The sequence below is a fragment of the Gordionus sp. m RMFG-2023 genome, chromosome 1 (assembly GCF_954871325.1).
Source record: "Gordionus sp. m RMFG-2023 chromosome 1, tfGorSpeb1-WG-v2, whole genome shotgun sequence".
Classification (NCBI taxonomy): Eukaryota; Metazoa; Nematomorpha; class Gordioida; order Chordodea; family Parachordodidae; genus Gordionus; species Gordionus sp. m RMFG-2023.
This window is the reverse complement of record NC_088775.1, coordinates 46,896,625-46,908,824: the sequence shown is the minus strand read 5'-3', so window position 1 is coordinate 46,908,824 and position 12,200 is coordinate 46,896,625. Positions and strand designations below refer to the sequence as shown.

The 12,200-nt window shown below is 26.5% G+C and overlaps 1 protein-coding gene across 2 annotated transcripts in view; it reads right to left on the bottom strand.

The window, feature by feature from the left end:
* Positions 1 to 12,200, bottom strand: part of LOC135928787 (MBT domain-containing protein 1-like) — a 41,107-nt gene that overhangs the window by 472 nt on the left and 28,435 nt on the right. For both annotated transcript variants that reach the window (XM_065465256.1, XM_065465251.1), the window contains exons 11-12: positions 2,603 to 2,894; positions 36 to 98 (exon numbers count right to left, since the gene is read on the bottom strand). In XM_065465256.1, coding sequence (XP_065321328.1) covers positions 36 to 98; positions 2,603 to 2,894 — 355 coding nt within the window. The remainder of the gene's footprint in view (positions 1 to 35; positions 99 to 2,602; positions 2,895 to 12,200) is intronic.

Genomic DNA, 12,200 nt, shown 5'->3' with positions numbered 1-12,200 from the left:
CAGACAACTATCATTTATGGAATAAAAAAACATACTTAGCTTGTTTGAACGCTTGTGGTTAGGGATGGAATTAGAATTCCTCTTGATACGTTTTTTTCCTGTCAAAAAGTTGAAATAAAATTATGAATCAAAACTTAGATAAAAGATGATATCAATATTATGTTCTTTAATGAACTGCCTTATTTTTTAAAGCTTATTAAAGGCAAATTATATTTTTTGAAAAAATTGTTATTTACAAAATTTTGTTAGTACTGGAGCTATCTGGCAGGTGGAGTAAAAAAGAAAATGGCTATAACTTTTTTACCTTTAGGACTAATTATTTCAAATTTGGCCAAAAGACGTCATTTAGTATCAGGAGCCTTATTAAAAAATTGATCAAAAACGACTTCCCTTTTTGAACAATATTTCTTTTATGTATTTTTTTGCCTTAAGGAAAAAATACTTCAAATTTTATAAAATTTATATGCCCTATTGCCCAGAGATAGGCTATGGATTAAACTTGTCCATAGTTTCTAGCTTATCTAGAAAGGTCCGTAGCCATTTAAGCTAACTCACTACCCTTGGATTAAACGTCAGGGAGTAAAATAGCAAATAAAAGAGAAATAAATTGCAAAGGAAAAAAATTATTAAAATTTAAAAGATAAATATTTAAAAAAAATTGTGCAATGTACGACAAAATTAACAACAATAGTAAAAAAGGTGAAGACTGGAAAAGGCGTTAAAATTTCTCTAATGGGAACATTCAAGTTATAGTAAGAATAATTCATTACATGTAATTTTTTAAAAATATTTATAATTTATAAATAACATGATGTTAATTATAACAATAAAAATGAAAAATTTTGTGTTTTGTATGTTAAATTTGATATTTACTATTTTACCCCATAGAGCTTGTCATCTTATCCAGGGTTGTTGGCAAATAGTAAAAAGCACTAATGGGCTACTTTTATTTAATAAAAGATAGAAAACCGTAGTTCTTTTGTAGTCTAATGATTTGGCTATTCACTGATATTTAGTTTAATCCTCTAAAATAAAATTTTATGGTATAAGAGCAACACGGTCTCCGCTACGACTAGACCTGTGCGCCACTGCAAAAAATCGTGGCTTTCTTTATACACCCTATTATCCTTAAACTATACATTATATTTTATTATCATTTATGTGATGTTTTAGTAGTATCAAGGAAATATTTTCCTAGTATAAATGACTGCATCACAATTAAATGTGCCTAACCTCCATTTTGGCATGGTATTTAATAATACTAGAAAAGACAATGTGACACTAACAAAAATCCTATAAAAAGGAGAAACTGGATCATAAATTATTTAATTCTGATTGGTTGGTGAAAGAAGCTTTGACTTTTCTTAAAACCTTCAAGAGTACCGTTTAATTTTTATGCGCTCAAAAAGGATGTCAGTAAAATCAATAATCATTTAATAGTAAAATAAAATTATGGTTCTGTAATAGTATCCCTAAAACAAAATATGGGTAATAAATTTAACTATAGATTTCCAATAACCGGTTTTTATGTATTTTAAAAAACATATATTAGTTGTTTTCTACATTTCTCTTTGTTAATTATTTTTCTTGCTTTCAATCGATAAGTATTAAAGAAAATTTAACCCAATAAAATTTATATGTCAACAAGCTGCATCTCTTATAATTAAATGAGCAATCTGCAAATGATTTTTTTATTTAGTCCCAAAATTTTTGCTCAATTTATCAAAACTTTAGATTTTCTCAAGTAATTAATAGGTATGTGATTAGGGCTCAAAATTTTGGTCAAATTAAGGGGTCACCCGAATTATACAAGTTTTTCTGTATTTAAATAGTATATCGATTTGTTTTCAATAATGTAGTTTGTATTCAAAAATAATTAATTCTAAATTATTTCGCTTGATCTTTTAAAGATAATAGACCTAATTTTTTGTATAAAAATTTAGGGACGATATCATGTAAAATTAATAAATATTTAATCATGCCATTAATCTTATATTTTTTGCTAGGAATTTTTTAGATATGGGCCGGGCTTGGACTTAAAAAAAAAATTTATTACGGGCCTGGGCCGGGCTTGGTCAAAAAATTAAGGCCCATGAAGGTTTCTGATATGGAGTAAAATCAAAATTAAATAAATAAATAAAAAAATTGTGTTATTTTATTAATAGTAAATATTTATTTATTTATGTACTCCATCCTGAACCCTCATTTTTTAAATTTGTACTCGGACTCTTTCGAAGGGTTCACATTCCTGGAAGCAATCCTTTTTTTAAGTTTAAAAATGAGTTTATTAAAATATTCCTAAATCAATATCGATTTTGGGGAGTAAGCCGTGTTTGTAAAATATTCAAAATCATGTTTTTTTAGTTTAATCTTATATAATAAAATGAAGTATTGATGACTGTAAGAGTGCCTAGCGTTAAATAAATTATTCGTTAATAGCGATAACAAAGACGTAAAATAGAGGGAAACAAAGCTGGTTCAAAAAAAATTGAAATAAATTTTTCAGACTGGTGAATAATCGTGGTTATAAGACAGCATTTATTTTATTTACAAAATTTTTAGAGTCCTAGAATCGATTAGCAAATCAAATACTGATATTTACCTTCAATTTCAAATGATTCCCGGTGGGGCGACTCTGGGGTTATGGAGGCAGTAGGGCTGGGTTCGAGCCTATAGCCGGCCAGCTCACACCATCCTGGAGCAAATAGGTCAGAACTAGAGCGGTCCACCCATTGGTCATAGGCCCGGTCCCAGCCGTCGAAATGGATCTTGAGCAGTCGCCCAGCCTCCCGCGTGACAGTAGCCACGCACATTAGGTGTGGTTCCATTAGGTCCACGGCTTCCAGTTTCATACCCACTGCCAAAGTCGGGTGCTGAGATGATAGGTTGTCCTCCTAGCAGGTTCATTAAAAATTTATAAGAAAAAATTTTGAATATTAATAAATTATTATAGATATAAAATGGCAAGCACTATTCTTATTCTAAAAAGGTATTAATCCCTAACTTTATAAAGCAATACTTGAATATTAATAAATTATTATAATTAGATATAAAAATGGCAAGCACTATTCTTATTCTAAAAAGGTATTAATCCCTTACTTTATAAAGCAATACTTATATCAAGAAAATTAATTTTTCCAAATAAAAATATTCTTGCATATAAGTCTAAATCAAATGCTAAGTTTTATTATTATAAATAATTTCAAATGTTTTAATCCTGAAATTATTATTTTTTTGTATAATAAAGTAATATAAAAATCATTTTAATATTTTTAAAGAGCTATAAATTTTATAAGTATTTTCGCCATGCTTAATAATAATAAGTATTGCTGACACTAATATTAATTCGAATGCAGTTCATAAATGGGTTATTCCATGTCAAATGAGCAAAAAAATCAAGATTTTCGGCCGACCCCTTTCAATTTCGATAAAAAGTTGTAGACTGGTTGGGTCATTCCATGTCAAATGAGCAAAAAAATCAAGATTTTCGGCCGACCCCTTTCAATTTTGATAATAAGTTGTAGACTGGTTATATATGTTTTCATTAGATTATAAACAAAATTTTAGCGCATAAGCAACTATATTCGCGGAGATAATCGGGGTTAAAGGTCCAAAAAACGCCTTTTTTCCTTTTTACTGATGTTAAATAATTAGTTTTTAATTTAAAACTAATTATGATCAAATATTGAATTTAATATCAATAGCTAAGTTAATAATTGATAATTATGGCGAAAACATCAAAAATAATTTTTTTTAAAATATGGGTCATCTTATGGTCAGTTGAAAACTTGAAATTAATATTTCGAAATGTATATGATCTCCGATATTTAATTTTTTTAAGAAATATTATCCGTTTACTATTTTTTTAATAATTTCTTTAACAATTAGCATGGCTGGATATTTATTTAAAAAAATATTGCGATTTTTATACTTTAAAAAAAATAGATGGCGCTATATATAATAGTTTTAATATGTTAAAATTCATTTTTTTTATTGATTAAAAATATTTTAATGTATAATATATCATAAAATTCGATTATATAACTTTGTAAACCTTATTCCCCTGAGATATTCGCAGGATAAAAAATTTTAATAATTTTTTTAATATTTCAATGTAAATTAAAATAATTAAAAAATCGGACTAGCACACGAACAAAAAAGCAGGATTAAAGGGGTGCAGGAAAATTATTAAGGGAAAAATCGAAAATCACATTAATTACCAGGCCTACCCCCAACCCCCTATCCACCCTTTCCCCAGACTAAGTCATACCCATTAAGACCAAGAATGTTATGAAATTGTCATTATCTTACATTATTAAAATAACCAGAGATAAAGAAAATTTCAAAGATTTTGAAAAATTTTTTAAGCAATAAAAATAACAAAATTATAGTTCTGATGAAATAAGCCGACTCATGCCTGGAATAAAAGATTGTGTATCTGTTAAATGCGAGAAAGAATTAGCAAAGATTTATATTAAATAATCTTAAATATCAATTGGATTCCCTAAATTTGCCGAACTTAGACCAAAAAACTGAATTTTAGTTGGATGGCACACACACTGTTTGTGTCTGCGCCATTCATCAGAATGTGAAATTAATGACAAATGTAATAGCTGAAATTACAGCAGGAGAAGATTACTGTATAAATTCTTATAACAATCTTTTGGCGCAAATTATTTATAATCCATCTCAGCCAAAATGTTATTTAACAAATTGTGATCAATGCCCTGGTATAGAATCTCTTATGGGCCAATTATACGAATTGTTTCAGAGAAATCGTATAGACGTTTAAACAATGGATCACGGTGGATAGAGCAAATCTTGAAACTATTATAAAGTCCATTGATGGTTTCATCGAATATCTATTATAAAAAGTTCAAATTTTATTGCGTCACTCGTTTATAGCTAAACACAAAGTTTATTTTTGAAGAATTCCAAAGAAAATTTAAAAGATGAGGAATTTTTAACAATTCTAGATTATTCTGAAAATTATTCCTTCATTTTACAAGATGAAGTTCAGGGATTTCATTGGAACAATGTGCAGGCCACTACATCCATTTGTAGCATATTATAAATCTGGAGAAGAATTAAAAAAAATAAATTTTGTTATTTTGTCCGAATCATTAAGCCATAATACTAGTGCAGTCCACCTTTATCAAAAAAAATTCATTAAATTCTTAACAGCCAAGTTTAATTCTAAACCAGAAAAAAAAATATATTTTTCGGAAAAGCCGCGTCTCAATACAAGAATCGCAAAAATTTTCCCTTCATAAATACGATTTTAATATTCCTGCTGAATGGAATTTCTTTGTCACTGCTCACGGCAAAAATGCATGTGACGGTATCGGAGGAACTGTCAAAAGATTAGTTGCCAGAGCTAGTCTTCAAAGGCCAAATAAAAATCAAATCCTAACCCCATTAGAATTTATAATTATGCTAAAGAAAATATTAATATTCAATTTGAATATGTATCCAATCAAGAATATATCGAAGAGGTATTAGCCCTTCGTAAAAGATTTAATTCTGCACTGCCCATACATGGGACCCAAAAAATTCACGGGATTATTCCCATTGATCAAAATAAACTAAAAACCAAAATATATTCTAATTCCAAAAAATATAATATAAAACAAGTTCCGTTTTTAAATGAGAAAATTATATTTTAAAATATTAATGAATATATAACATGTGTATATGATGATAAATGGTGGTTAGCAGAGTTGTTAAAGTATCTAGATACAAGTATCTAGATGCTGTATCTAGATATAAAAATGTAGTATCTATATCTAGATAGATTTTTTAGAAAGGTATCTGTATCTAGATATTTTTTTAGAGGTATCTGTATCTGTTTTAGATACTTTTTAAGATACATTTTATATACCTCTTTTTTAATTATAAATAAAAATATTTGACTGTAAAATTTATTTTATTTCATGAGCTTATGAAATAAATAAATAAATATATATATATATATTATATATTAATATTTATTAATACTATAATAAAGAATTATATATACATAAAATATTAAAACTATATATAAATATTCATTAATTTAAATATTATGTGCGAGTTTATCAATAAACCATACAAATTTTAATATTACAATATGAAAATGGTTAAATTAAAAATATTATAATTCTAGGTTTATTGTGACCTTATTTGAAGATGATAATATTATAGCAACCATGCTCCACCCTTTTTTTAAACTTGATTGGACATGGTTGCAAATGGAAGAAAAGCTTAATAAAAGAAAACAATTGATGCAAAGATTAGCTGGTGAATTATCAAAGTCATCAACTGACTGCAAGCAAATAACCTGCCAAAAAAAACAAATAATTTAATTTCAGATTTTTTTAAGTACCCTACAGCATATATAATTTCTAATAATGATTTAAATTTTGATAATCAACAAATTTTAAATAATTTTTTCAAAAATGAATGTAGAGATTTTAGCATTTTTAAAGAATACCCTGATATAAAATTGTTATTTATTAAATATAACACTACAATTCCTTCAAGCGCCCCTGTGGAAAGACTATTTAGTGTTGCTAAAAATGTCTTTAAAGATAAACGAGGATACCTAAATGATCAAAATTTTGAAAATATTTTATTACTGAAATCTAATAATTATTTATAATTATTTAATCATATATTTTCATATATTATATTAAAATCATTATTTTAGTTATATTCTGATAAATGTTATATCGCGTCAATAAATTTTTTAGCTCATTTGAATTTTCACAATATAATATTAATTTAGGTTTATGCAAACCTATAAGAGCATAATAATAAATGTATCTGTATCTTGATAACTTTTTAGACGATGTATCTGTATCTAGATATCTTTTGAGACTATGTATCTGTAACTGTATCTAGATCCATTTAAAAAGTATCTTTTAACAACTCTGGTGGTTAGGATATATAATCGATAAATGTTATACAAATGAAGAAGTAAAAATCCGATTTTTACACCCTTGTGGACCTTCAGCCTCATTTAAATTTCCTCTGAAAGATAATATTTTAGTGTTGCCTAAATCTCATATTCTCTCGCTGGTCAATCCTTCTACTCCCACCAGTCGAACATATATATTATGTCCTGAAGAATCTTACAAGCTAGGAAGGCTTTGTATTCCTTTAGATGAAGTAAGATTTAATTAATTTATAAACTATCTTAATTAGGCAAAATTTGTGAAGATTTTAAAAATTTATGATCTGAATTACAAATAATATATATAATGCACATTGTAATCGATTTAATATGATATATATATTAAAATATTTTTAATCAATAAAAAAAATGAATTTTAACATATTAAAACTATTATATATAGCGCCATCTATTTTTTTTAAAGTATAAAAATCGCAATATTTTTTTAAATAAATATCCAGCCATGCTAATTGTTAAAGAAATTATTAAAAAAATAGTAAACGGATAATATTTCTTAAAAAAATTAAAAATCGGAGATCATATACATTTTGAAATATTAATTTCAAGTTTTCAACTGACCATAAGATGACCCATATTTTATAAAAAATTAATTTTGATGTTTTCGCCATAATCATAAATTATTAACTTAGCTATTGATATTAGATTCAATATTTGATCATATTTAGTTTTAAATTAAAAACTAATTATTTGACATCAGTAAAAAGCAAAAAAAGACATTTTTGGACCTTTAACCCCGATTATCTCGGCTAATATAGTTGCTAATGCGCTAAAATTTTGTTTATAACTAATGGGAACATATATAACCGGGTCATTCCATGTCAAATCAATCACTTTTCGGCCGACCCCTTTTGATTTCGATAAAAATTCGTAGGCTGGTTATATATGTTCCCATTAGATTATAAACAAAATTTTAGCGCATTAGAAACTATATTAGCGGAAGATATTCGGGGTTAAAGGTCCAAAAAACGCCTTTTTTCCTTTTTACTGATGTTAAATAATTAGTTTTTAATTTAAAACTAATTATGATCAAATATTGAATCTAATATCAATAGCTAAGTTAATAATTTATGATTATGGCGAAAACATCAAAATTAATTTTTTATAAAATATGGGTCATCTTATGGTCAGTTGAAAACTTGAAATTAATATTTCAAAATGTATATGATCTCCGATTTTTAATTTTTTTAAGAAATATTATCCGTTTACTATTTTTTTAATAATTTCTTCAACAATTAGCATGGCTGGATATTTATTTTAAAAAATATTGCGATTTTTATAATTTAAAAAAAATAGATGGCGCTATATATAATAGTTTTAATATGTTAAAATTTATTTTTTTATTGATTAAAAATATTTTAATGTATAATATATCATAAAATTCGATTATATAACTTTGTAAACCTTATTCCACTGAGATATTCGCAGGATAAAAAATTTTAATAATTTTTTTTAATATTTCAATGTAAATTAAAAATAATTAAAAAATCCGACTAACATGCGAACAAAAAAGCAGGATTAAAGGAGTGCAGGAAAATTATTAAGGGAAAAATCGAAAATCATATAATTACCCGGCCTACCCTCCATCCCCCCCTCCAGACTAAGTCATACCCATCAAGACCAAGAATGTTATAAAATTGTCATTAACCAGAAAATTTCAAAGATTTTTTAAAAAATTTTAAGCGATATAATTAACAAAAAATTAACTAGTTATTTTGAGCATTGTCCAATGAAAGAGGAAATTCTTATTATATTAAAGGATAACTTTGATAAATTATCAAAAAATCAACAATATCAAATTCTTACAATTTTGCCTCAAAGATGGAGTGTAAATAAAATTCAAAAGGAATTCAACGTAACATCATACATGGCAAGAAAATCTAAAATGATGGTAAAAGAAAGTGGAATTCTTTCATTTCCAAAACATAAGGCAGGAAAGACACTAAACGAAAAAACATTTAAACTCGTCAAGGATTTTTATAGTTCTGATGAAATAAGCCGACTCATGCCAGGAATAAAAGATTGTGTATCTGTTAAAGGCGAGAAAGAACCAGTTCAAAAAAGACTTATATTAAATAATCTTAAAGAAATATTCAAGATGTTTAAGGAAGAATACCCAAATATATCAATTGGATTCTCTAAATTTGCCGAACTTAGACCAAAAAACTGTATTTTACACTGTTTGTGTCTGCGCTATTCATCAGAATGTGAAATTAATGACAAATGTAATAGCTGAAATTACAGCAGGAGAAGATTACTATATAAATTCTTACAACTATCTATTGGCGCAAATTATTTGTAATCCATTTCAGCCAAAATGTTATTTAACAAATTGTGATCAATGCCCTGGTATAGAATCTCTTAAGGGACAATTATACCAATTGTTTCAGAGAAATCGTATAGAATATGTCACGTTTAAACAATGGATCACGGTAGATAGAACAAATCTTGAAACTATTATAAAGCCCGTTGATGATTTCATCGATTATTTATTAGAAAAAGTTCAAATTTTACTGCGTCACTCGTTTATAGCTAAACAACAAAGTTTATTTTTGAAGAATTCCAAAGAAAATTTAAAAGATGGGGAATTTTTAACAATTCTAGATTATTCTGAAAATTATTCCTTCATTTTACAAGATGAAGTTCAGGGATTTCATTGGAACAACGTGCAGGCCACTATACATCCATTTGTAGCATATTATAAATCTGGAGAAGATTTAAAAAATATAAATTTTGTTATTATATCCGAATCATTAAACCATAATACTAGTGCAGTCCACCTTTACCAAAAAAAATTTATTAATTTCTTAACAGCCAAATTTAATTCTAAACCAGAAAAAATAATATATTTTTCAGATGGAGCCGCGTCTCAATACAAGAATCGCAAAAATTTTCTGAACATATGCCTTCATAAATACGATTTTAATATTCCTGCCGAATGGCATTTCTTTGACACTGCTCACGGCAAAAATGCATGTGACGGTATCGAAGTAACTGTTAAAAGATTAGTTGCCAGAGCTAGTCTTCAAAGGCCAAATAAAAATCAAATCCTAACCCCATTAGAATTATATTATTATGCTAAAGAAAATATTAATGGAATTCAATTTGAATATGTATCCAATCAAGAATATATCGAAGAGGAATTAGCCCTTCGTAAAAGATTTAATGCACTGCTTATACATGGGACCCAAAAAATTCACGGGGTTATTCCCATTGATCAAAATAGACTAAAAACCAAAATATATTCTACAAAAAATATAATATAAAACAAGTTTCGTTTTTAAATGAGAAAATTAATTTTTAAAATATTAATGGATATATAACATGTGTATATGATGATAAATGGTAGTTAGTATATATAATCGATAAAAATGATACAAATGAAGAAGTAAAAATCCGATTTTTACACCCTTGTGGACCTTCAGCCTCATTTAAATTTCCCCTGAAAGATGATATTTTAGTGTTACCTAAATCTCATATTCTTTCGATGGTCAATCCTTCTACTCCCACCGGTCGAACATATACATTATCTCCTGAAGAAATCTCACAAGCTAGCCAGGCTTTGTGTTCCTTTAGATGAAGTAAGATTTAATTAATTTATAAACTATCTTAATTAGGCTAAATTTGTGAAGATTTTAAAAATTTATGATCTGAATTACAAATAAATATATATAATGGACATTGTAATCGATTTAGTATGATATATATACATTAAAATATTTTTAATCAATAAAAAAATGAATTTTAACATATTAAAACTATTATATATAGCGCCATCTATTTTTTTTTAAAGTATAAAAATCGCAATATTTTTTAAAATAAATATCCAGCCATGCTAATTGTTGAAGAAATTATTAAAAAAATAGTAAACGGATAATATTTCTTAAAAAAATTAAAAATCGGAGATCATATACATTTCGAAATATTAATTTCAAGTTTTCAACTGACCATAAGATGACCCATATTTTATCAAAAATTAATTTTGATGTTTTCGCCATAATCATAAATTATTAACTTAGCTATTGATATTATATTCAATATTTGATCATATTTAGTTTAAAATTAAAAACTAGTTATTTAACATCAGTAAAAAGCAAAAAAAGACTTTTTTAGACCTTTAACCCCGAATATCTCCGCTAATATAGTTGCTAATGCGCTAAAATTTTGTTTATAACTAATGGGAACATATATAACCAGCCTACGATTTTTCATCAAAATCGAAAGGGGTCGGCCGAAAAGTGATTGATTTGACATGGAATGACCCAAATATTAATTCAAGTTTATCAAATTTAGAATATATTGAAATGGACAAATATTAACATATATTTTTTATAATTATTTTAAGTCAAATCAATAACGCCCATATGAATTTCTTAAAAAAACATGTTATTTTACAATAAAATGAATTATAATTTTTGTAATACTTAAAAATAAAATTTTTGTCAAAAAATAATTTATCATAAATATGTCATTTTAAAAAAAAAATTGTTCAATTTTTTGACAATAATTTATGTTTTAATTATAAAAGAGATATTGTAGTATTTTATCGTAAAATGACATGCGTTTTGAAAACTAGTCTCTTTTACCTATAAATTTAATATCAAAACAGATATTCAGTGTAATATGTTCGTTTAATAACTTTGACTTCAGGGTGATATTCAACCATAGTATATACCTTAAATTTTTTTTTTGATCTAATTTTTTTATTGATTTAAATTTAATTTAATTAATGTATACTAATATAAAATTCTTAAAAAAATATTTATCTGAAGTAGTTTTGTTAAATTACTCGATTTTTAAAAAACAGCTAAGCCATATTTTTGGTAAAAAAATATTAGGCATGGAGATTTCGTAAATAAATTTCCAAACCTTTCTGTTATGTACGTGCAAAATCTCCAGGCTTGCGTAATATTTGTTTATTATTGGGATAGCCATTTTTAAAAATCGAGCTGTTTAACAACATTTAATTTGAAGATGTATAGGAACATATTAAAAAATATACTATAATATTTTTGAAAAGAGTTTAATGGTGGAGGGGTAAATATTGTTTGGCATCGTATCCAAGAATTCCTAATTGCGAATATTTGTTGCGTATGGATGATTTGCAGCCTCAATTGATGCATGTTATGCGTCAGCAAACGCATCTATTAGTATAATATAATCCCATACCCGAGATTGTCCTCTCTACCAAGGCTTATGAGTAACACCGTTTGGTCTTTTATTATCAGAAATATTTAAACCCAGCTTC